The 26,463-nt window shown below is 44.1% G+C and overlaps 1 protein-coding gene across 3 annotated transcripts in view; it reads right to left on the reverse strand.

The window, feature by feature from the left end:
- Positions 1-4,890: 4,890 nt before the first annotated feature.
- LOC102570695 (actin, aortic smooth muscle) overlaps positions 4,891-26,463 on the reverse strand; it is a 40,038-nt gene continuing 18,465 nt past the window's right edge. For all 3 annotated transcript variants that reach the window (XM_006260838.3, XM_019477213.2, XM_019477214.2), the window contains 5 exons: positions 23,391-23,475; positions 15,282-15,443; positions 14,488-14,679; positions 12,017-12,198; positions 4,891-6,659 (listed from right to left, as the gene is read on the reverse strand). In XM_006260838.3, the coding sequence (XP_006260900.1) occupies positions 6,516-6,659; positions 12,017-12,198; positions 14,488-14,679; positions 15,282-15,443; positions 23,391-23,475 (765 nt within the window). In that variant the 3' untranslated portion in view covers positions 4,891-6,515. The remainder of the gene's footprint in view (positions 6,660-12,016; positions 12,199-14,487; positions 14,680-15,281; positions 15,444-23,390; positions 23,476-26,463) is intronic.

Raw genomic sequence — 26,463 nt, forward strand, 5'->3', positions numbered from 1 at the left:
CATCCCTATTCACTAGTCATCACTTGCAGCTGGCTCCCTGCCTCTAGACTAGGCAGACTATTAGCTGCTAACTACCTGCAGCTGGGCTTCAGTCCCTGGAGGCTTAGCACCTCCTTGCATATATAGTATATTAACCTTTCTGTTTAAAGGCATCTATTTAGTTAGATCAGGGATGTCAAGCTCATCTGGCCCATGGACCAGCCTGCATTCTGGATGCCACATGTCCTGAATCAGGTAGTGTGTGTGCAGCCTCTGGGCTACACCGCCTCAGAGTTGCCACCACTGTAGGGCTGTGCTGCACAGCCCCAAAGCAGCCATGATATGCAGTATGACTCCAAATCAGCAGGAAGTCACTCCAGTGCTCCAGAGCTGTGCTGCATACTATGGCCACTCCACTGCTTCTATATGCAAGTGGGAGCATACACCATATGCAGAACACAGAGCCATCTGTCACACCCTGTACGCTGCCTGTATGTCCCTCTAAGACCCACAGGCAGCACCTAGAACTGGATGATACAGCTTCAAGGACCAGATCTGGCCCATGGACTCTATCTATGACACCCTGGAGTTGGATTGCTAACAATGAGATTACTAAAACTAAAAAAAAAGTAAAATGATGTACTTGTGAACATTTAGACTATGTATATGCCTAATCTTTTCCACTGAGTGAATGATGAAAAAGATGTTGGTCACTTTCACTTTTATTTTGAGCCACTTTCACCTTCAGAATTTAGCAGGCCAGTACAGTACATTAACATTAAGTGGAAAATACTGCAGGGACATGAAAGCCAGTTTTCACTAGAATATTTTCTAAATATAAATGGGAAAATTCTACTGCTTTTGGACTGAGACGCAGACTGCAAATAAAAATGGGGGATATGAAGGGTGTGTTGCTTTTTGATCAGTGTCCCTCTGTAGATGCTTTTATTAAAGGTTTTTCAGTGTCTGACATTTTCAGAAACATCATTTAATTACAATTTCCTGTAAGAAAAACTGTTACAAGGCAAAGCAGCATGCTTCATCATTTTTTCCATCAGTTTTGCACATCATCTATCTGATGGAAAAGAATGGAATGCAACTTAAATGAGATATTCCAACATGTTTTCTGGGAACACCTCAGGAATCAAGATATTTGACCTGTTTATTGCTTTTGGGATTTCAGCATATGTCCTGTACAAATGAATTTCTGAAATTGCATGCTCTGGGGGGAAACTGTTGCCTAGATTTATGAAATTTGAATATTCATGAAAGGGAGATGTGAAAGGGGCTACAGAATTTTATTTTTTTTAAATCATGAAAGTTTAAAATGTATTTGATGTCAAAACCTGAATAACAATTGATTCTGTTTTAATAATATAAAGAGTTATAAAAATAAACTCGCAACTAATCGGAAAGCTGACGATCAGCTCTTGAACAGCACTGGCCACAAGAATAATAGGTTAAAGATTAAGGTGCTTTGCCTAGAAAAATAACAAGAAAAGTTTCATGAGCAACCAAGGGCTTCTGTCCTTAATTTACTACTGGGCAATTCTGTCAGCCTTTTTGGGTAAGTGGTGATATAGATCTAGACCAGGCCAATAAATCCCTGGTAAAATTTACCTTCAAACTCAGATATTTATACTGATTTACATTTGTTTGGAGAAGACAGTTACTGGCCATTTGAACTTATATTGTCATTCAAAACTGAAAACACATTAATGAAAAAAATAATTTTGTCTGCTAGATATCTATGTGTCCTGGGTATCTAGTAGTTAGAATATGACTCTGAGGAATCTGCTTCAGAGATCTTTCGTCTCCCACTACCATAAAATTGTTTGGAGAAAGGAGTGCTTTTATATATAGCTACAAGCAGCTGCTATCCGTGCTGGTGCAGTTTTTGAGTATGTCTATATAGCATCTAGGCTAAGATGGTCCTGAGTGCTTCTCCTCAGCAAACAAGGTCCTTTGGGTGAATCTGATATCTTTTATTACACCAACTTGTATAGTTGGAAACAATTTTCTTAGCAAGCTTTCAGGTTTAAAAACCCTTCATCAGACTGAAGAAGCATCTCCTCAGGAAGATATCCCAGCCAGGACACATTGCCACTAAGGTGTAAACTTACTTTCTAAAAACATCTGTAAAGTTTGTTTCAAAAGGAAAAGGAAGTTATAGGATCCAAATGTTCTGATTTGAATACCAGAGTTTGGACTAGATGATTCTTGAGGTCCCTCCCAACCACATGATTATTGTATCTGGTAATGAACTAGTATGAAGCTCTTCATTTGTCTCTGAAAAATACAGAGAGGACACCTTAATAGTGTAGCAGAAAGCCCCCTTTTCCTCTTGCCTGCATTTGCTCTCCCCTCTTTGGATATGTTTCTCTTTTTCTACCTTTTCTTCCTTCCTCTCTCTTTCACTTTAAGATAAGGAATTGTGTTATAAAATTTGTGTGTGTCCATTTTGTATCTCCCCTTGTAGTTTGGTATTTTTATCTATTTGTGTGCCATGGCATTTGTAGCTTATATTTTATACTCCTCACCTTTCAACTTTCAACTAAATGTGTTTAGTTTCATAAGTAAGTTATACATTGTAACAAAGTTAACAAGGGCAGGAATCAAACTGCCCTTCTCTGTATCAGGCTGGCCCCTGAAAGAGCGAGTGAATCTGTGATTGAATGTGTAGCAAGGTAGCACACAGCAATTAACACCTGGGAAGCTGCAGATCAGCCAACGGAAGAACTCAATAGAAGACAATGTAACAACTGGGAAATCTCTAAACGTCACTGATCAAGGGCTAGAAGCCCTGGCCTGAGTTAATCAACACCAGAGACCAACTTTTGGGCTGAATATCTCCACATCGACCGCTCCCAGAGCCCTATTCAAAATTCATCAACGGACTCCCAAACCTGCACGTACATGCAGACGACCCCTGGGGCTGACAGATGCCATCCAGTAGCCACCGAGGGGGGGGAAAGTCCCAGGAGGGTCAATGACCCCTGGATTGGGCAAACCTGAAAACTGGGAAGTCACCAAAGTCTGCCAGGGACAGATAAAAGGCAGTGAAAAGTGACCCTCAGTGGCGCCCTCTTGATTTCATAGATTTCATAGACATTAGGGCTGGAAGGGACCTCAGAAGATCATCGAGTCCAGCCCCCCGCCCAAAGGGCAGGAAGTCAGCTGGGGTCATAGGATCCCAGCAAGATAAGCATCGATCTCCAACTCAACCAGACCTGTCCAGCCAGAAGGACCAGCCGGCAACCCCCTTCTGGAAGATAACACCACACTGAAAGAAGCCTCAACGACAGACTTCAGCACTTGTAGGATAGGTATACCTGACTCTGTAGCCTGCTACTGTGTGTGTGTATATGTGTGCATGTATGTGTGTGTGGGGACCAGCCCCAAGGTTTATGATTACAGTGTTTCAATCCGCCTAATAAACTAGAATTTTAAGGATCCCGAGTTGGACATTTGTAGCCAACAATAGTTGATGTCAGGATCTGTAACAACCTTTCCATAGAAGCCAAGTAGTGCTATGAATTAAGCTGCATGTCACAAAACCTTTGAAGCTTGAGTAGAGGGGATGGCATTCCAGATGCATAATGCAATACACAGAACGCAAGCAGTCACACAGCTGGCCTTTTCTATTAATCACGTATCAGCCACTCAGTCCGAAAAGTATTTGATGTCACCTTTTTAAGTCTTGTCCAGCTGCAGAGAGGAGGAGGAGGTGGACTGGACAAGCCCACAGCATATGAATGGAAGATCAAATACCTACCAAATATGCAGGGTCAGGTTAGGGGACAGACAGACAGCTGACTGTCCATATCCGAGAGGCTAAATGAAGAACAGATGAGCAGACTTCTTTATAAAATTAGTTGATTTAACAACAGTTTATCACTTTTTGTCCTTGACCACACCACTTGACAAATACTTTGTTGTCTCTGAGAATAACCCGTCATGTATATACAGCACCTGCGATTTTTTTTCTGATTTTGGAATGCTGTGCTTTAAATGACCCATCAGTCATTGTAGCTAGAAGAGAAAAATCTGCTTCTGCAAAACTGGAATTTAAAGACCATCCTTTTTCCCCAGAGCCCAGCTCGAGTAAAAAGTTGAAAAAGTTGATAAAACCTCACCAAAAAAAGCCCTGAATCGACAACCTCATGCTATAGAAATTCAACAAAATATGCACTGAATTGATCCCCTCTCCTTCCTTGAAAAGGGGGCAGCTATCCTTAATGACAATTATTCCCTCAATCTGTGCATAATGGATTTATGGGTACAGACAGAAATGATATCACTGGCAAGGATAGAAAGAGAGAGCGAGTGAGTAAGCAAGCCAGTTAGAAACAATGTCCGTGGTCCAGTTGCTAGAGCAGTGGACTATGGGCCAAGAATCCTAAATTCTAGTCCCACCTTTGACACTGCTCATCATGTGACCGTGGGCCAGTCACTTTACCTCATTGTGCCTCATCTTCCACCATCTAGGAACAGGAATAATACTTACATGGAGAGTGAATGAGCCTGAAACAGGCAAAACACCAAGTGAAGTCAAAGGGAGAATTATATCCATACGTTAACTGCACTTACCCGGTGATTAAAACACAGTAGAGAAGTGTCTTCATACCTGCATTTGATACTTGTAGGCAACTTGGAATACAATGCATTATGTCTTTCAGATAAATTGAAAGTTTACCATAAAGGCAAATATAGATTTTTATAGAAATTGTGACAACTGTTCTCTAAATATTCAGCTAGAATTTAACAAAGTAATTTTCATAACTTAATTAACTTAATTGAATTATGATTACTAGTTGGTATATGTTTAATAGATATACTGGGCACCACGGAATTAAGGTAACTCACATTAGCATTTCATGAATAATTGCACTTTTATTGACCCATTAAAAGTAGACCAGTTTGATAATATATTTGAAAGGGCAGCTATTTACCAAGTAATAAATTTTTGCTATAACAAGAACAACAACATTTCACTGTTTGAGAGAGAGAGAGACTTTTAAGCAGAATGAAGTGTAGTAGGTAATTTTAATCTGTTTCACATAAAACAAACGAAAGCTACTGCAGTTTATCAATGCTCCTGACTGATAGCATGGGCAACTCCCAAACAGACATAAGCAAAATAAAAGATTCTTTGCAAATTCCACAAAAAAGGACATTTGTACAAAAGGACCAATTAAATTTACTACATCTACTGCTAAGGACATGGACAAACAACCCAATTATTACTAGGTGTATCTTTACATGTCTATCTATACATGTGCTTTACTGATCTAATGATCTCCACAGTAAGGCATCACAGTCTACACGTCTGTTGGAATTAGGGTGTAGTAAATGAACTCTGCCATAGGATAGTACTGTTCAGGACAAGTATTATCCTACAGCAGAGTAATTATGCGTGCTCAAACACGTGTAGATTGTGACCGGAGCTGGCTGGGGCATGAAGGCACGTGCTACAGTGCAGGGGCTGCCTGCCACCTAGCTCCACACTGTAGCACCCTCATGCCCCAGGCAGCCCCTATGCTGCCTGACACTGCCACCTGGAGCCCAGGACTAACATGCTGGGCCCCTTGCCAGCCCAGGATGCTATGCTCCAGTTCAAACTGCTGCAATCCCAGGTGCACATGCAGATGCTGTGCCCAGGAGCAGCTGACTCCGGCACAAACTGTGCCAGTTAATTGCTACATGCTAATTGCACAAGTAGATGCACACAGTAAGAAGGAGACAACCAACTACTTCTCCCCCAAGCTAGCTGCCTGCAATAGGCATTAATAGGCATTGTTACAATGCCTGGCTGGGAATGAACATGGAGTCAGTTTGCATTGAGCAAGGGGCTGTTCTAAGATGAAACTGAGTATGGGAGTGGACATGGAACAGAAACCATGTAGTAACTTTCCCACATAGTATAATTATTGTACATTTTTTCAAGCATATCCTTTCTACCCTACTAGGATTGACCATGTGTTCAGTCCACTTTTAATATATAATACATTGTGTCTCCATACCCCTTACTGTGGATAAAAATGACCTCTGTGAAGCAAGTTACCAAACTCGCATGTACCACTTAGGTCCTTTACCCCTGGCTTAAGTGGGACATAAATTGTCTGCTGGACCTCTGTATGGGAAGGATTTTCAGCCAGTTGAACTTTAGAAAAATCATTTTAATTTCTGTTTGGTTCAGATTCTCCATCTACTGATGGAGGGTAACAACACCAACATCAACATCACAGCAGCCTTGATAGCTTTAACTCTTGAACATCCATCTAATGGTCCAAGACCCAGGGATAAAGAGGTCTATGCAAGTCTATGCTCTTAATCTTGGGAGGCATATGACACTAAAATATTTAAAATCTTGTTTTAGCATTCAGAAATAGGATGCACTACACTAATCAGCTTGACAACCATTATTGCATTTTTAAAAGCAGTGGTAGAAAGCCTAATACACATATTTCTTACAAAGGTGGTTGTGCCGTGGAGAGACACGACTACTTATTAGTGATGGTATATCATGAGCACACTCAGAAGCATTTGCGATGCACAATGGAGGGGCCAGCTTCTTCATATTCATCTTTGCTGATCCACATTTGCTGGAAGGTGGAGAGGGAAGCCAAGATTGAACCCCCAATCCAGACAGAATATTTACGCTCTGGTGGTGCAATCATCTAGAAGAAAAGTGGAAGACTTCTCAGTGAGAGAAAACAAGTAGCTGACATAATGATGTCTCCTTTCTGTGCAAACATATTAAATGAAATTCTGCTTCCTCTCTACATCAAGGGAAATTTTGCTGAGGTAATACCATCAATAGGTCATCTTCTCTGTCTGGCAGCTGAAGTCCTCAGAGATGCTCCAGTGTAGCTGAGAGCATGATTTGACTTATGACTATCTTATAGCTTTCACCAAAAGGGTAGCCAATAGAGTGGCAGATGCTCAATTGTATTCTGAATCAGGCCCAAAGATGGTAAAGAGTGATGTAGAGTCACTTGCAGATAACCACAAAATGTTGATCACTTGACCTACCCTGCAGTTAAACAAATGCTGATCAGGGGTTTATCACCTGGTTGTAGATGGACCACTTGCCACAAAGATACCTGGGTAACCCAGCCTATGATCCCTTTTCAAAATTCTTAGACTGCCATTTCACTGGGGTATGCTGTAAAACCTTATCAGGTTCTCCACTGGGACTTATCCATCCATAGTTAACTGACTTCCCTACATTTTAGGTTGATTCTTTGAAGTTCTGAACATCTCAGTCAATAAGAGGTAGCTGATGATGCTTAGCACCTCACAGGATCATGCCCTGTAAACTTTTTTGGATAAAGATTTTCAAAAGCAATGACTGAATCTGAGTGAATAATTTCAAATTAGGCCTCAGAGGAAAGGTGCTTGGAATTTAGCATAGCCAGGTTCAAACAGGAACTAGATAAGTTCATAAATGATAGATCTATTCATAGCTATTGAACAGAATGGTTGGAGATGTGTCCTCTGAACCAATAATGGTGGATGTCAGGGAGGATAATGGATAGGGGATAGATCATTCTAGATTTATCTAGTTCAGTGCTCTCCCCTTATAGCTGCTGGACACAAAATACTGGACTAGATGGACCATTGGTCTGACCCAGTATGGTACTTCTTATGTTCTTAAATGATGCCTCTTTTAAGAGTCTCAAGAAAAAAAACCCAAAACTGAGGCACCCAAACTCACCAATCTTTTTTTTAATCTTGATGCTCCTTGTTTATCAGACTTGAATCAGCAGCATATTTAATGAAAGTGAAGTTAAATTGATAGTGGGCTCTACTCCATGACAATATTACCTGGAAGAATTTATTTTCATTGATTCATAGATTGTAAGGCCAGATGGGACCTAGGAAGATCATTCAGTCCATCTAAAAGGACTATTTAAGTGGGAGTTTTGAGGCATCTCATGTACATTTTTGCAAAGACTGACATATATATAGGGGCAAATCCATGTGACTGCTTCCCCCCCCGCCCCCCACTTGCACTGTATACCAGAGTCAGCTTTCCAGAAGGCATACAAACTGGCTTCAATTCTCCATAGCCCAAGATGCCTGGGATCTCTGAAAAGTCTGAGACAGAACTAAGGTGAGATCATACCATTGGGGGAGGGGGAAAGAGGGGTGAGGCATGGCTGGAGGGGATTCCAGGGGAAGGCTTTGGTTAGGGAGCAGGCACAGGAAGGGTGAAGCCAGTGGCCTGTCTTAGGGAAAGCAAGTTGGACAACATCCACAGGGTGCTACTTAATAGGAGTGCCAGAATGGGTCCCTTGTCTCCATGTCCCAGCAGCAAAAGCAGCCCCACAAAGTTGCTGGGTGTACACATACCATGCTGCCATTGCCAAAGTAACAACTGGGAATATAGATCAAACCATGGCAACAGCAGCAGCTGGGGACTGTTTCTGAGTATCCAAAGTAGGTAAGGCATTCCAGCACTCAATAGCACCTCCCCTCTCCTCCACTGCAGAGTTTACCTACGGTAGAAACCCTGCTTGCTGTTCCTAGCTGACCTGGGTGCCAGGTGGGGGGAGCTCCTGACTCACTACAACCAGAGGCTGTGGGGAGCAGCTACATGGGATGCCAAGCTCAGCTGGGGAGAATAGTATGGTGCCAGTTCCCTCTTCCTGCCTCTGCTCCCACTGGGTTGGGCACATGGGAGAGGCCAGACAAGGAGAAGGAGGGTTGTCCGCTGCTGCTGTCCCTTGCCAAGCCTGGTAGTCTGAACAGCTGTTCCTCACAACTGGAGCTCCCAGACCGGAGGGGGGGGGGAGGCAGAAGAGGCATCTGCACAGCGAGCAGGGGCAGGAGAGAGAGAGACCCAACTTCTGCCCCAGGAACGGGGGGAGCCTTAGGAAGACTGTTCCTTCCCTGCTCCAACCATGGCTGTAGGGAATGGAGACATGGGTGCTAAGGTGTGCTGGAGACAGTGGAAGCTGTGTGCAGGTTCCTCTTTCCTTCCATCTGCTCCCTACTTGTGCCTCCCTCATTTTAGTGTCCCCCACCACCCAGGGGCTCCAACTGTGCCTCGCCCCAATCCTCCCAAAGGTCAGAGGGGTGGTCAGTGGCATCTGTCATAGTCCTCTTTTCTTAATCCGGGATCTGCCCACATAAAACTAGTTTGTTGTTGTCTAATAAATCCAGAGGTATGGATGTGCATGAATATAACAAATAAATATCTTTGGCCTAACTTCTCTTCAGATTGCCTCCCTGAAGAGGCAATGTTGACCAAGTGAACAAGGTAGCAGACTTAGCCTGTGGCTACGTATACATGTTCAAATGTTTTGAGATTTTCTCTTGGTAAAAAAACTTACCTGGAGACACATGAACAGATATTTGAATTCTGAACCTTTGAAGAGAGTAAGGTTGCAATGCTGACACTGAGTAGCTAGGAGTTCCCTGTGCACACATTTCAGCATGCTTTGCAGACTCTCTCAGTCTGCCTGGAAACAAATGGCAGTAATGCATGGGGCAGCCCTGATTGGCTCATCCAGACTTCTCAGAGTCAGCCTATGTGCAATGTGGGGATTGTGAAGGACGCAGAGCAGTAGAGTCCAATGAGTGACAGGAGAAACTCTCCCAGGTTGTCCCCAAGTTATTTTCTTCCTGGAGTGGCCAATTTGATTCTGAGAGAAAAATCTTGAACATCTGTACACTCATGGTTTCTCCTAGGATATCAGTGACTTTCCCAGGAGAAACTGGAGGTCTGTACATGGCCAAAGCTGACACAGCAAAATTCAGCATAGAAATACCCCACCTCACTGTCGGGGTAGTTCTTATGATTAAATCAGCATGGGAAGAGAGCCACATTATATTTAATATGAATATACTCTTTCTGGTGCCCAGGCTAGTGTCTACAGGGCCAGCTCAGGCATCTCTGCTTGGCACTGCATCGTATGTCCTGTGCACTATTGTTGATAGACTTAGGTTGGCTAACCTGCTGTGTTATCTTGGGTAAATCATATCATTTTCATACACTTGTTTCTTCTTCCATTGTTTGCCTGGCTTGTTTACTTAGTAAACTCTCTGGGGCACTATGCATCCATAGTGTCTAATATGACAAGACCATGAATTTCAGTTAGGAACAGTTAAAAAGAAATGAATTCAGATGCCTACAAGTCATACATTAGGCATCTCAGTCCCACAAAACAAAATTCAAAATTCAGACATGGATACCCAGGTCCTCTGCACAGTGCATACAGAGAGTTAGATGCATCAGAATGGTAATTATAAAAAATCTCCACCCCGAGCAAAGAGTTGCCTAGTGCAAACCAGCAGAGCACATTGATCATACAAATGTGTCTGAACTCCAGGCCCTCCCCATGATGTATGTCTCTGAGTTAAGAGACATAAACTTTGATCCAGAGGGCACCACCCATTCCTCAGGACAAATGTGTACAAGGTCAATTTGAAAGAACCAAGAATGTCACACTCATGTTTTTAAAATAAGAGGAAGTGGTATAGGTTGCTTACTAACCCTTTATTATGTCACACTGGGTAGAGTACTTGCCCAAACTATGAAACCTGGATTCTAGGACCTCCTCAAAAGGGAGCCACATCTACATCACCTACTTCCCAAGGGACAGCTCTAACAACTAGCCTATCAACAAGGATGGCTTTAAGTAGTTATCCTTGTTCTTACCTACTGAACTTGCACCACTGAACAGAAAGGAATGCATGATTCTTAAGGCCATAATGAAAGCAAGCTGTAACCTGGTGATTAGGGCACTTAGTGAAAGACTGAATGAGTCCCATGTCACAAATACCTTAATAATTACTCCAATATAAGCTACCTTTGCAAATGCATACAAGCATATCAATGTGGCTTACTACAGGATGTGAAGACTAGAGGTGAGGTTGGAAATTAAGTGTACCGTGTTAATAACTAACCATAGTAAATCTATGTTCCCATTTAAAAATGTTTACTTTAAAGCAGCAAAGAAAAAAGCCAATAAAATATATCTTTACTACTACTACTAAAATGTTATTGAGTCTTTTCCTCACTGCTTAAATGTATATTTACTAAAAATATACCTTAGTTGTATGTTTGCTTTCCATGTTAACAGTAATAATAATAATAATATTCTCGTGTAATTAATCTGTAAAATTTCTATTTTACACTCCACTGTACCACCACTACATTATGCAGCTGGAGGTGACGGTACAAGTCATGGAATACTATCATTTCCTCAATTTATCATAATTATAGAAGCACCTCTATTAACTTTTTGTTGATTCTTTGGGAAATTTCCTATTTTCACAGTGCTCAACAACTCTCACAATAATTCTTGTTTTCTCTGTGGCACACCGATTGCACATTGTGATGAAAGGATCAAGAAAATACAGTTCAAGATCATGCAAACAAATACACAGTACACTACACAAGGCTACTGACTCAAGCCAATCATGAAAGGATCTTTCTACATAGCCTGAAAAGTATTGCATTCTCACTACTGATTTTCTATCATTATTAGTACAGTAAATTTCCCTTTAGTTGGCAGCTTTTGAGCTCCACTAAAACGGCTTTCACTTGTCTCTAAAAAGTTCTTCGTCCAAATTTCGTTGACCTCTATCCACCCTCAGTGACTTCTTGGCTGTACTTGTTCTTTCTTTTTGCAGCTACATTCTCTTACTTCTTTGGCTGTTCCTTCAGTGTCTTTTTTATTACTTTTTTCTCCTCTCTTAACCTAGTTTCCAAAAGAACCCCATTGGCTTTTGTCCTCATCTCCCTTTACAGCTTCTTTAGATGACCTGATCCACTCACGTAGCTTCAACTACTATTTTTTATGTCAACAATTGACAAGACCCTTTCTCAATCCTATTTTGAGATTACCCAAGGTCACATAAAGCCTACAACAAAGCCAGGTAGAGAATCCAGTTTTGCTATTTCCAAGTCTTCCATTCTAAAGAATGTTTGCTTACGAACATTTATAGTGGGTGTATACAGTCTGATTTTTTTTTTTTTTTTAAAGAATGGTGAAAAAAAATTGGTACAAAATGTTAAAATTACCTTAATTTTCATGGTACTTGGAGCCAAAGCTGTGATCTCTTTTTGCATGCGATCACCAATACCAGGGTACATTGTGGTCCCCCCCGAGAGCACGTTATTAGCATAGAGATCCTTACGGATGTCAATATCACATTTCATAATGCTGTTGTAAGTGGTTTCATGAACACCTGCAGATTCCATTCCTGTTTGAAAATAATATTTGCACACACCATTGTTGATTTTGTTAAACAAAATAATGAACTCTTTTTCTTTATCATCAAAATGAATGGGAGACTCAGAAAGATCACAATCAATGATCCCTTGACAATATTCTGGGAACAAGCTACACAGTGCTAGGAAGAAGGTGGATTATACAGTTAAGTGCTATTTCTCACCTTCCATGTCATCTCCTTGTGAGGTAGGATTACAATTGCACACCTAAAGCATACTTGAAAAAAGTGATTCTCTCCCACTGTGCTCTGGGTACTTAGACAGCCTCAAGTATAAACTGATGTCTTTATTTAGCAAATAGAAAAGCATGAAATGAGATATTCCCACAATATTCTTCTATTCCTATAATATAGTATTTTGGAATTAGCTAGGTCACTCCTAAATCCATTCGGCTAATTTGATTCTTACAAACTAGTTAGAACAACTGGGTGAAAGGTGAGTAGAGTCCCTTTATGGGAATATACATTTCCCACAAAAGAGCTAACCACATGAAGGACCAGGGATATAGTTAGCACATTGTCATGTATCATTGTGATCTAACAAATCCTGACTGAGGCGGAGTGTCAACTCTACACAGAGCTGAAGGCAAACTATTTGAAACTAATGATATATGGTTTTATATTCTATTGCTTCTCAAGTCATAGATTACAGCAGGGGTGGCCAACCCACAGCAAGTGCCACCAGCGTGGCATTGTGTGTGACATGCAGCAGATTGGGGAGGGAGCAGAAAGCAGAGCAATAGATTGGGCAGGAGAAGGGGAAAGGAGTGGCACTCAAGAAGGTTGTGGGGCCTACCTTGTGGCACACCTGCCAAAAAGTTTTCCCCCGCCCCCAGATTAGAGGAACTGATTGTTAAAGCAGGGGCAGAATCTGGATGAGAACTTTCATGAATTATGACATATTTGTCTCTCTTACATGCTGAGTTACAGTTATAGACTAAGTGCAGATATTCAGGAAGGTTAGATTGTGTTAAAAATGACCACCCAAACTAATGTAAGTTGGGATGGGGGGGCTAGTGGGGGAGTTGGGGGAATCAGGGGGGCAAGCAGGCTTGGGGGAGATTGAGGGTCTGCCAGGACATCAGGAGACAGGAAGCACCCACAGGGGAGTGGGGGGAAGGTGGGGTCTGCAGGAACAATAAGGGGTGTGGGGAGCAGGCACTATCGACAGCAAAGATTGGGGGAAACCCAGGGGGGCAAGCGGTATTCACAGGAAGGATGGGAGGTCAGGAAGAATCCACAAGGGAATGGGGGGGCAGGCAGAAGCTGTGGGAGGTTGGGGGGCCGGCAAGGTCTGTGGGATCTGTGAGAGGGCTTGGGGGGACCAGGGAGGCTTACATGGTCTGTGGTGGAGCTTGGGGGGAAACCATGGATTATTTTTAGTCCCCCGACCCTCCGCAGTGAACCTACACTCCCATCCCTCCCACCCTTTCCCCCACCAATACTTGCCTTCCTCGGCTCCCAGCAGTGACAAATGCTGATAAAACCAGCACCAGAGCAGCTTGCAGGATGGGGGTTCAGGGGCGGAGGAGGGCTGGCTGGTCCACTGGCTGGGGTGGGGGATGAGGGGCAGCAGAGCTATAAAATATCCTGGTGCCAGGGGCTGGTAGGAAAAATGCAGCCCCAGGGTCGGAGCTGGCAGCTGGGCTTTCCAACCCCGGGGCTACACAGGTAAGTATAGAGAGGTTCCATTCACCAGCCTAACCTAGATCAATTAAGTTTGAGTGTACGTTGATCCAGGTCTATCATAGATCAGGTACCACCATTTTTAGACTGATCTGTGTGCACAGAACTTCTGTACTGTTATGGGTTTAGATTGATTTCCAATCAATGAGACTAAGTGCAAGGTCCTCACCTGAGCAAGTTAAGTTAAATTGGTTGGCCATTTTTAACCCAATCTAACCCCTCCCCCCCCCAGCTCCCCCAAATGTCTGCACTTAGCCATAATTATCAGCCAATCTAAACTGGAAGAAGTATCTTCTGAGGGGAGTACAAATACTGGTTTGTTAGCTTTGATCTGACTCTAGTGAAATCACTGTTTCCAAATCCTATTGCTTTCTAAACTGACAGGCAGCACCCAGATGATAAATCTAATGTCTTTAAAGAGCAACTAGCCTGACTGTCAGCCTCAGCTCCTGACAAAGCTGCAGGTTCTCAGTACATTTCAAAACAAGATCCTATGTCTTAAAATCTCAAGGTTTAAACTAAACCAAGTTTTCTTTTCAAATTTAGTCAGAAACTGAAAGCACAGGCATGGCCCACCTATGAAGGATGGCTGGAAGAGAGTTTCTGGGCATCGGAATCGTTCATTGCCAATGGTGATGACTTGCCCATCAGGAAGTTCGTAGCTCTTCTCAAGAGAGGAAGAAGAAGCAGCTGTTGCCATTTCATTCTCAAAATCCAAAGCCACATAGCAAAGTTTCTCTTTTATGTCTCGCACAATCTCACGTTCCGCTATAGACATCCAACAATAAGTTATATCAATATACAATTTGACAGCTAAGAGATGCACACTGGATAGATCTTGTCATGCACGTTTATGTATACGCCTGCAGGCAATGTGGTCACAAATCTGTGATTCAGGAACTCCCGATCTTAAGTCATTGTTCTGATAGTGACCACTAAGTAGACTCAATAAGCCACCTAACTTTTTCATGCCCAAGTTTTCCTACCTGTAAAATTAGTATGATGCTACAACACATCCTTCGTAGCAACACTGGGCAAATTAATTCATGTTTGCAACAAGCCTTTGCAAGCTCTGCTGAAATTAGCCATAACAGCAGCCATAACACAAGACATACATTAGTTCCTCTTGAGAGTATGATGATTGTGATTATACATGGAACTTTATGATGTGCATTTCCTCTGCCTGCTCAGCCTACATTACATGGACATCACAGGTCTTAGAAAACAAAGAGGTCCATAAGCTTGCTTCATCCACAGCTCAGCTACCTAACTGAAGCAGGCTCCCTGCAATGCACACTCTGGTGGATACATGCAGTGCAACAAGACATACAATAAAGTCAATGAATACCCATAGAAAAGAAGCTTATTACCAGTGGTGACAAAAGAATAGCCTCTCTCTGTGAGGATTTTCATGAGGTAATCAGTGAGGTCTCTGCCTGCTAGGTCCAACCTCATGATGGCATGGGGTAAAGCATACCCCTCATAGATGGGAACATTGTGTGTGACACCATCCCCAGAGTCCAGAACTATTCCTGGAAAAGAAAAAAGAAAGGAAATGCTAGAATCCCATTAGCCCCCAAATATTCTCCATATTCTACAACAAAAGCTACAATGATAAAAGGGCTTGTTAGGAGACACTCATATGACCAGGCCTTTTGTCTTTATTATGTAGTTGGAGCTCTGCTTGTGCCAGGTAGAAATTACTAGCATAAATAAGAACAATTGCCTTTGGCAAACACATGAAGCATTCTGCAATTGCACTGTATTGTTCTCTCTGAACAGATGCTAATGATAATGATCTTACGTTCTTACAGAGCCTTTCATCTCAGAGGATCCCAAACACATTATGGACTTAAAATATTGTATGAACTATTCACAGAGGTCATCCCATTCACCATTAAAATACAGCCACCTCTGAGTAGAAATATGGCATCTGGTTAAAACTGTACACAGCAGTATTGCACAGCACTTTTGATTTAAAAAAATGAAGCATTATCTTTTCTGTTCAGGAGAAGATAGAAGTTTCTAGTGGTAAAAACAGACTTATACAATTGAGTCCTTTAAAAGACCAGACTATTTGCCACAAACATTAGTTCCTGTAAATGGGTAATATTGCTATGACACCAGATTTCACAGGCCAGATGGTATTTGCAAACTTTAAAAAAATATTTTAAGGCCTCAACATTGTTGAGACATGAGTTATAGCCTTGAGGTGCTAAAGGACAGTCAGAAGAGATTTCCCAGCTAATCCCAAGTGTGGATCCAGAGGGCATGCAGTGGCCCAGCTGCACCCCCTTTTGGATTGAATTGCACCACAGCAGCCTCTGGGGACTATTGTAAGTCCCTAAAGGAAGTGAAAATCCTCCCTCCATTCCCCTTCATGCTCACAGGCATGCTTTTTCCTCTCCCCTTCCTGCCTCCCACCAGCCACCATTGCTTTCCCCACTGTCCTGGGGGCAGGAAAGCACCCCAGCTGGGCCTGTGGGGGATGCAGCTGAGAACAAGGAGAGTGGAAGAAGGGATGGGACAGTGGGTTCCTCTTCCCTTCACCTGCTCCAAGGGAGACAAGGCAGGGATGGGGGAACTACTCTCCCATTATGCTGTTGCTGCTGTCCCTGTCCTGAGCTGAGCCCAGCAATCATGCAGCCCACCTGGTTCTGGTGCTTCATACTACCCAGAACAGTGGGGAAAGCAGAAGTGGCAGGCGGTGGGGGGAAAGGTGAGGCAAAAGTGGAGGGAAGAAGACATGCCTCTAAGCATAAAGGGGAAGGGAAAGGGTATTTTTACCTGCTGCAGAGACTTTAAAAAGTTCCCAGAGGTTCCCGCGGCATGGTTTGCTCACACCAGTGCAGGCAGAGGAGGCTAGGAGCAGGGGGGCAGCCACACACATGCAGCGGGTTGCTTTTCCCTCACCTCCCTTTGGGACATCCTGGATCTACCCCTATCTAATCCTAATACTCTCTTAACTATAGACTAAGTTACATACTGATAGGAAGCTACCACTTTTTTTTCTTTTTTTTTTTTAATTTTATGTCTTGGTTCAGATCGGCCAATCGTTTCCAGATTCTATTGAATGAGCAGAACTCAATCATTCAAGTCCGTGCAGTGCTACCATCAGCAAGTATCCTACTTCCCAGACTTACAATCCCCCCACCATAAATTGTGTAGCCAAAATCCTCACATTTGGAAGCATATGTAGACTCTCACAGGGGTCAGCCTGCCCACAGTGAAAAGGACAAGCCTTCACCATCGAACTACACCAGGGGTGGGCAAAATATGGCCCATGGGTCAGATCCGGCCTCTGAGGCCATTCTATCTAGCCCACAGGGCCCCTAAAAAATTTAGAAAATTTATGTTTATCTGCCCTTGGTTCCTGTAAAACATGAGGACACAGGGGAAGCCCCGGTGGGCTCCTGCAACAGCAGGGCCCACCCGGCCCTGCTCCCCCAGTCAGAAGCCCTAGCAGGGGCTTCTGGCCTGGGACCATACAGCTGCCCCAGCCAGAAACTCAGGTAAGTGGGGGGGAGGGCAGGAGAAAACCCTGGGCAGGGAAGGAGCCCATGTAAAAGTGGTTTGAGAAAAAGCTGAGCGCAGGGGGGTGAAAGCGGCCCCTCCCCCACCCCATGGCTGGTGCCCCATGCTGCAGCCACTCTCAGCCCACCTGGGGCTGCCTGTGCCTGCTCAGAACAATCCTGCCTGGGCTGCGAGTGGTTGCAGCAGGGAGCACCAGCCATGGGGTGGGCGAGGGGCCTCTTTTCCCTGGGCTCCTTCCCGACATGGAGGAAGTGGCCCCTCCCCGCCCCGTGGCCGGTGCCCCACGCTGCAGCTGCTCACAGCCTGCAAGCAGCTGTAATGTGGGGTGCCAGCCACGGGGTGGGGGAGGGGCCACTTTCCACTCAGCACCAACCTATAACCTGCCCCCACTGCCAGCCTGGGCCCTGCACCAGCTCTGGGCTCGCCCATCAGGGCTGTGCATGGTGGCAGTAGCTGCGGCCCCCCCGGTTTGCTGTGCCAGGCAGTGTTTGCCACTGCCACCTCAGGGCTGCCCAGCATGCAAGCTCCAGGCAAGCAGCAGCAGCAAACACTGCCCAGCACAGCAAGTGGGGGGGCCGCAGCTGCTGCCACCATGCACAGCCCTGATGGGTGAGCCCAGAGCCGGCGCTAGGCCCAGGCTGGCAGCAGGTGCAGGTTACAAGCTGGTGCTGAGTGTGAGGGAAAAGCAGCCCCTTCCCACCCCATGGCCAGCGCCCTGCACTGCAGCTGCTCACAGCCTGCATGGGGCTGCCTGTGCCTGCTCAGGACAGCCCCATGCAGGCTGCAAGTGGCTGCAGCAGGGAGCGCTGGCCATGGGACAGGCAAGGGGCTGCTTTTCCCCTGTGCTCAGCACCAGCTCCTTCCCTGCCAGGGAGCAGGAGATTGGGGCTGCACATTGCCCCCCGCCCCCCATCTGTACCATGAGGCTGGAGGGGCACTGGGAGCGAGCAGATGTGAGAGCCAGAGGGAGCTCAGGGCCTGCACCGGTGTCCCGGGGCCAGTGCCAGTGGGGCCCAGAGCAGGGTGGCAGGAGCACAGGGTCCCAGCTGGCAGGGTCTCTATGGAGCCAGGCCAGCTCCCCACCTCCCTGCTGGTGCAGCCCAGCCCAGCTCCACGGACCCTTGCCAGCCTGTGCCCTGCTTTGGGCCCCACCAGTGCTGGCCCTAGGATGTTGATCCCAAGATGCTGACCAGAGAGCAGAACACCTGTCAAGGGGTGGGTCTACCCATGCAGCCCTCAACAGCTTACCAAAACTGAGTAAGAGGCCCTTCACCCAAAATAATTGCCCACCTCCTGAACTATACAAAGTCATTCAAAGGTGAAAAGAAGGGTATCTCCTCTGCCAGATAAGTAAAACTACCTATGCCAAAAAACACTTCCTGGTACCTCCCCTGTCACATCAGAACCTACCACAAGGATAGGTTAGTACAACCCATCAAAATAAAATATACAATAGTGCCCATTAAGCACAGTCCCCCTCAGCACTGACTCTTTTTAAAGTCATGGTGAGCCACTACACTGCATACATTTCAATTTGTTTTTCATTCCCACAGCTGAATTGTATCTTTCTTTTCCATTTACAATGATTCCTGTATCTTCATCAGCCTTAAATGTCTGGCAAACATTAACAAACAAGACCCAAAACAGTTCAGCTAGAATCTCTCTGTCACCCCTTCTCTCATCCTATTGCATATGACTAGCATTGCCCCCCCTCCATAAGATGAAGCCAGACCAAGTTGCTCTATGTCTCATTTGCATATAAATGTTTGGAGCATCATACCAAGACTTGTGACAAGAACAACCATTTCCAGTCATGAGTTGGGGGCTAATTAGCACATGGATCCTTTATGGGGGTTATCTGGAGTATACACACCTATTGAGCAGTGCTGAGCTGTGGGGTCACCATGTCTTAAAATGCTATTGACTCTGCTAGGGCCCAGCCTAATGAGCTACAGGATAAGTTGAGGGTTGTCAGCTAGGGGCATGAGTATCCCTGGAGGTATTTGAAGGATATGGGAAGAGGAATGGGGGTCACACTTCCAGAAATGTTCTCTATGGTTTATCAGAGGGGACAGATGGGACATGGGGGGTGAGGGTTTTAATCACATGCACCAAAGTAGCACTATGGAAAGTACGCTCCTTGTTGGCTCTAAAGGGGTGGTGCTTTTCCATGACGGAGTGTCTGCAGTTAGTAATGCATGAGCTGCACTTCTATAGAGCTAGGGAAAGAAATACGAAAGAAGTAGGGGAGGAAAAATTCTGGCAAGAGATGGACTTCAGGTGGTTGTTTCAGCCCAGCACAGGTATAGGCTAAACTAAGAGTAAGCATTGTGAGTAGAAAAGGCTGGCTAGGGTTGCACATGGGATAGAGACAACAAGAGACCTATATTGCACTCAGTGTTTTCGCTTTCCTTTTTTTTTTTTTTTTGGGGGGGGGGGGAACATGGACGTACAGGATGTCTAATATGATATGTGTAATATGTGTTAGATAGCCAATACTCAGAGATGTTGTAGATATTGTGTACAAATGAGATGACGTGCAATATGATATCAATTCCAATGTTTTGTATTATGTTATTTGAAATGTTGTATTACCCTTTTGTGAGGCCTCTGTTTGGGGTCGTTTTGAGTCCTTTGTTATAGTATGGTTTTCTAATAAAATGTTTTATAAAAAAAAAAAAACTTTGAAAGGTCCCAGGGGTTATGTTGGGGGTGGGTGGGAATGGAGTGCTACCACCCTGAGCCACTGCCTCCCAGGAGCAGGACTGGAGTGGGGTGAGAGCAGGGCTATGCAGATGTTGCACTGCCACCACTCCACCATACCCCCACTCCACGTCTGGCCAATTGCTACCCCCCCAACATTCTGCATCTGGGCACTTGCCACCACTCCCCCTGAAGGATACACCTACTAAAAAGGGGACCAATGAGAGTACACTTATTTTAAAAGGTTGAAAACCCCTGTGGTAAGTCATGAGGCTTTTGACTTTGGACTAACATCATGAAGAAAAGGTGTGATGAGGACAACATGGGAAAAGAGAATGATGAAAACATTGGGCTAAGAACAAAGGAAGGAAACAGAGGGATTGTGAGCAGTTGTGTGGTAGAAAGGAGAGGGGAGTGTAGGGAACAGAGGTGGTTTTGTGCAATTGTAATGTTTCAATATGGCAACGGGCATATGGTGCATGGGCACACAGGAGCACGGTGTGGTTATTGTAATGAGGATGATGACGTAGATTTGTGTTTTTGGACAATCAAGTGAATCAGATAGATAGATAGATATTTTTGCAAAAAAAGTGTTTTTCTATACATAAGTAGGTGCCAAAGTGCTACTTAAAAGTTTGTTTATAGAGTACCTGTGCTAAAACTTGCAGCAGTTTCAAAAAAGGTAAAAATGCATCAATTCTGGGTGAATTAAGTCTCTATGGATACTACAGGCAGTCCTCAATTTATGACTTTTTGAGTTATGATGAACTGCACTTACTATGTTTATAAATTGACACCCTGTTTCAAAGTTCCAAAGTAGGTTTCAACTTTACGATGCTCGATACAGCTTTTTCCAGCTGGTAAGTCTGTTGTGGTGGATGGGGAGAGGGAGAGGGAGAGGGAGAGGGAGAGGTAGGGGGAGGGAGAAGGGAAGGGAAGGGGCATGGGGGTGCAGATCAAGGCCCCCCTGGCCTTGAGTGGGGACAGGGCTGGGACAGCAGCTGGGGCAAGCACTGCCCAGCTGGAATGGGGTGAGTGCAGGATGGAGCCATGAGGGTGGCTTCTGCCGCTGTGTGCTGCTTGTCAGGCAGCTGCTTATCTGGTGGCTCGTCCTGTGGCTCCCACTGCTACTCCTACCACTTGTCCGGGAAGGCATGGAGGAGTGCATGTGCCCCCGGATCTACATGGTGAGGGGTGGGATAGGCAGGACCGGGGCTGCACTGGGCTGCACTCTGGGTGGGTGGTGTCAGCACTGGGAGAGGGGGCGATGTGGGGGCTATGGCAAATTTTCAGGTGGCTGCAGCCCCCTCATAATCCCCACTCCACTGTCCTCCCAGATGAGCAATGCGCAGCAGCGGGAGCCGCCCCTCCTCCCCGTGCTTCCTGGATGAACTGCAGCTCTGTCTCGTGCCTGCCCCTCCCCGGCTGGGTAGCACTTGCCCCAGCCCTTGTCCCAGCCCTGCCCCATTCCCTCCCTCACTACAGGGGGCCTTGATGTGCCCCCCCAATGTCCCTCCCCTGGCCCCCTCCCCTTCCACCACAACAAACTTACCAGCTGAATGCAGCTTTATCAAGCATTGTAAAGTAACTACTCCCCCATTTATAACATTATTCCTCTGGGAAAATTGGTTCTGAGTTATGATGTTTCAACTTAAGACGCAGTTTTCAGGAACCAATTGTGTCATAAGTCCAAGGACTGCCTGCATATACAAATTGCTACAGCAGTAAATGTATTTATTTCAAGGTCATTTTATTTCAAATTTGCCCCTCACTTCTATGTGCTCAGGGACAGCGGAGTCTGACAGTAAGGGAGAGGGGGAAGGGACTGCAGAGGAAAGAATTGGTGGGGATGAGAGGGCAAAGGTGCTACAGAACCCTTCAGATTTATTTTCCCTGTTGTAGCAGTGGGAGGGGGGACAAATTCAAGATAAAACTCCAATAATTAGATTCTATACCTGGAAAATTCTATCAAATTTATAAATTTTCCATATGTAGAATCTAATTATTGGTGAGTTGTCTACACAATCTATATACTAGATCATCATTATTATTATCCATATTATATCTATATATTCATGACAGACATATATCTTTCATTAATATGTGTGTGTGTGTGAGATACATTCATATTCTATATAATGGTATATGATATTATATATAATATATAAAGCATTATATACTATAATATATATATGTATTGACATATGCCATATTTTCTCACAAACAGTACACCAAAGAATATAATACACACATTGCTTTTGAAAGGCAGAATTAATAAAAGCAATATTTTCTTGTAGTAAATAATTAAGTAGCAGCAGCAACGGAGCAGAGCCTGCTCATTGTTCTGCTCCCAGTAAGTTGAATGAAGAATTAATTTCACTTTTGCCCATAACTGGAAAAAGCTGTTCTTACTATGGTAATATAATTTCTCACATATAATGCACACTACAATTTCTAGTAGCTGTTTTTTGGTGGGGAAATATGTGTTGTGTGTGACAAGATATAGTATGTTTATATATATTATATTATTTTATATACTATCTAGTATATTTTATAATAGTGTGTGTGTGTGTATACACACATACTTATGTATGTATATATATGTGTGAGTGTATGTATGTATAGGTATATACATATATATGTTTGTGAGAGAGGTGTGTGTGTGTGTGTGTGTGTGTGTGTGTGTGTGTGTGTGTGTGTGTACACAGAGTCTATAGGTGTCTAAAGATGTGCTCAGGGGTGGGGGAGCCATTTCATTAGAGTGTCATGAAAATGCTTCACCATTAAGTATATTAAGCATACCACATTTCAAAATGGCCTCAGGGGTGCTTTAACTAAGGCTCATTTGACAAGTTTTAGTTAAAGTATCCCTGTGGCCATTTTGAAATGTGGGACACTTAATACATGTGACGGTGAGGCATGCCAACTTGATAAAACGAGTTTGCTCCAAAATGTTCTAATTAGAACACAGCAGAGCATGTCTATAGGCACCCTACATCCCTAATAGAAATTCTACTGCAAAATAAGAGGTAGGGACTTGTACTCTTGGAGGAGAAGATGAGTTCTAGCCCTGTAGTTCCCATGAAGTTATGAGTACCCCTCGTGTTTTTGTGCAACTTAGTGTGAAACTAGTTAGCTATGGTTTCCTTACAATACATACTGTATGTACAGCGGTCTTATCTGCCCATAGAAAGGAGAAAGAAAGTAAAAATAACAAAAACAGAACTGCCAGAAGAACTCACCAGTGGTTCGACCAGAAGCATAAAGAGATAGAACTGCCTGAATTGCTACATACATCGCTGGTACATTAAATGTCTCAAACATGATCTGCAATTAAGAATTGAGATATTTTAGAAGGAAAAATATATGAAGAGACAGTAATATTTTCTTCACCTTTTACCTCACGATGGCCTGTATATCCATAAAACTCATCTTCTCAAGAATCAGTTAAAATGAATTTCATCCATGTACACTAGTGTAAATAAAATGGTGTTGTAACAAAGGGATGAAAACTTAAATTATATATTTTATTCACATAAAACATGGCCACACTATAAATAGCATTTAGAACATAATGTAAATATTATGTTTTAATTTAAAAGTTTATTGTTTTGATTTAACATGTTATTTAACACTATTTAATTATGTCCCTTTTCAAAAACAATATTCTTTGTGGAAATAAGGTATATCCCAGTGCTAAAGTTCTCCCTACTAGTCTAAAGCAGAAAGAGAAATAAACTACATAAACATGGTAGATTTAAAGTGATGTAGTATGATGGTATAGGAATTATGCCAAAGGCAAGGATTTTGGGGGGTGATATCTTTTATTGGATCAACTGAATGATTCCAGTTTCTTTTTTATTTTAACATAGGGTATGTTGTTAGTATATTTAAGTTTGTAAACCATTTTTAACCATTAGGTCTCCTGATTCTTCTTGATTCCTGGAGTTCAAACAATTTTGGTAATAGTATAATTAATCTCTACAACTGTTTTCCAAGAATGTGTAATTGCAACAACAATGTCCCCTTTCAATAGCATGGATTATATGCATGTTGGCAGTACATTTCATCTGTGAAAATAAAATACATTATAAAAATGAGTTAAGGTCCATGTGACCCCTGTGAAATTGGTGAGATACAAAATTTACAAATATGGAAACTAAGAGAGTTTGCCTAGGTTGACAAGGGCAAATCCCAGAGTAGCTTAATGGGAAAAAGACTGCAGAAGTCCTGGCTCTTAATCCCGGCTCTATTAACTAAACAAAGAGGACTCAATGCCTAACCTTATCTCTGACCAAACCTTTCTAGTTTCATCACCTCTTCTAAGTTATTGTATCTCTAGACCTCTGAAGCAATTAACACTAGTTCCCCAATGAATGTTCCTGCAGTAATATGCTCATGCCAACTCCCCCTACAAACTAAGAGTACTTCCTGGTTAGAAACAAACATTTGACAGGCAGAAAACTGCTTGCTTAGGCTTTGTCCAAATCCCACTGAAGTCTATGGGACACTCGCCATTCACCTCAAGAGGCTTTAGATCAGACGTAATTAGGACATATCGTATTTACTCAAATTTAAGATAACCCCCCCCAGTAATCAGATTCCAGACCTGGAAAATTTATAAATGTATTATAATTTTCCATGTATAGACTCTACTTATTGGAGGGTGGTCTTTAATTCACCTCCCCACCACCACCACTCCAGGGGGGCAAGCAGCATAAGCAGTGAGGGAAAATATTATTTGCGGGGGCTGAGCCCCACCTGACCCCTGCGCCTCCTTCCCTCAGGGCTGTTGCAGGGCCGGTGTGCGCTGTTGCTGTACATGGCAGTGGAGTTGCAGCTGTATGCCAAGTGGTGCCAGGCACTGCAGGACAGTGGCACCATGGTGCTGCTGCTGTCACCAGCCACCGCGAAATGTTTAAAGGGGCTAAGCTCTGTTAGCCCCGGAGGCAGGTGATGTTGGGAGGCCAAGTAACTTGCCTCCTGCTTGTGAATGCCCCTGCCATCTCTGCCCCAGCCCCACAGCCTTGGCACCCGTCCGGACCCTCTACCCAGCCTCTGCTCCCCGTCACCACTCACAGCCTCAGCTTCCGCTTCCCCTCCTCCCTTCCCAGCCTTTGCTCCCCCTTCCCCTTTGCCTTTTCTCCATGCAGACAGGCTCTGTCTCTGTTTTAGCTTGGGGCATGGAGCACAGTCCCCAGCCCCAACCCAGCCCCCATAGCACCCACATGGGCTCCACACCACTGCTATTGGCCAGGCTGGGGCTGTGCTCAATGCCCCAGGCTGCAGCATGGATGGATCTGGCCAGCATAGAGCAAAGGTAAGGGGGAGGGGCAGATGGGGGAGCAGAGGGTGCATGGGAAGGGACATGAGGGGAAGAAGCTGCAGCGGGGAGAAGGAGATGGCAGGGTTCAGGGGCAATGGGGGAGGAGGGGCAGGCAGCAGCAGCAGCTGTAGCTATGGCCCTGTCCCTGTCCCTGTCCCTGGGAAGGGGCTGGGCCCAAGCCATAGCAGCCGCCTGCCCCGCCACCACCCTTGTATGTGATTCTAAAAGAAGAGGCTTTTCCCCCATGTTAAATTGGGGGGGGGGGGGGGGGGGGGGGGGGCTTGTCTTACAATCAAGTAAATATGGCATTCAATTAAGTTTGTACAAGAGGGTATAACTTACACTTCTCTCCCTATTTATTAGTGCCCCCCCCACCCCCCCGAGTTGCTTTCAGTGGAGTGTCTATAGGAACTCTGCTTAAGAAGGCTGTTATGGGCATACACTGAATTAGCATACCCTTCACTATGTAGGAGCATTACTTTCCCAGTCAGTTCTACCCACCTTTCAGGAAATGTTCTCCCCCTCAAAGGGGTAATGTTATGGCCACAGTCCATCATTCCTGTGGACCTACACCAGTAGGAGCCAGTGTAGCTACTGGGTTAAATACAGATCCCTGATTTCATCATCGAATATCTTTACAAATACTTAGCAAAAAGTATTCTTCCATTTCAATGACAAGAAACATTGAAATTACAGGCAATTCATTTTCTATTAATGGCTTAATTTAATAAGTGATAATTACTTTTTCAAAGTACTTGAATGGTGAATTTATTTTAATCATGTAGTGGCAAGGAGACACTACCAGGCCTCTCTTGCTGTGAAAGCAATACTTTTACAGTTGCTAAAAGCAACTATCCTTGCCTTGTGCTTTCCAACACACCTTAAATTGCACAATCTCCCGGGAAGGTGTCAGATCTCCCAGGAAGGCGTCAGAAAATGTGATAAAAAGGTATTAATTGATATGGAGCAAAGGAAGGGATTCCTGGAAA

Source organism: Alligator mississippiensis, chromosome 2 (assembly GCF_030867095.1).
Source record: "Alligator mississippiensis isolate rAllMis1 chromosome 2, rAllMis1, whole genome shotgun sequence".
In the NCBI taxonomy this organism is placed as follows: Eukaryota; Metazoa; Chordata; order Crocodylia; family Alligatoridae; genus Alligator; species Alligator mississippiensis.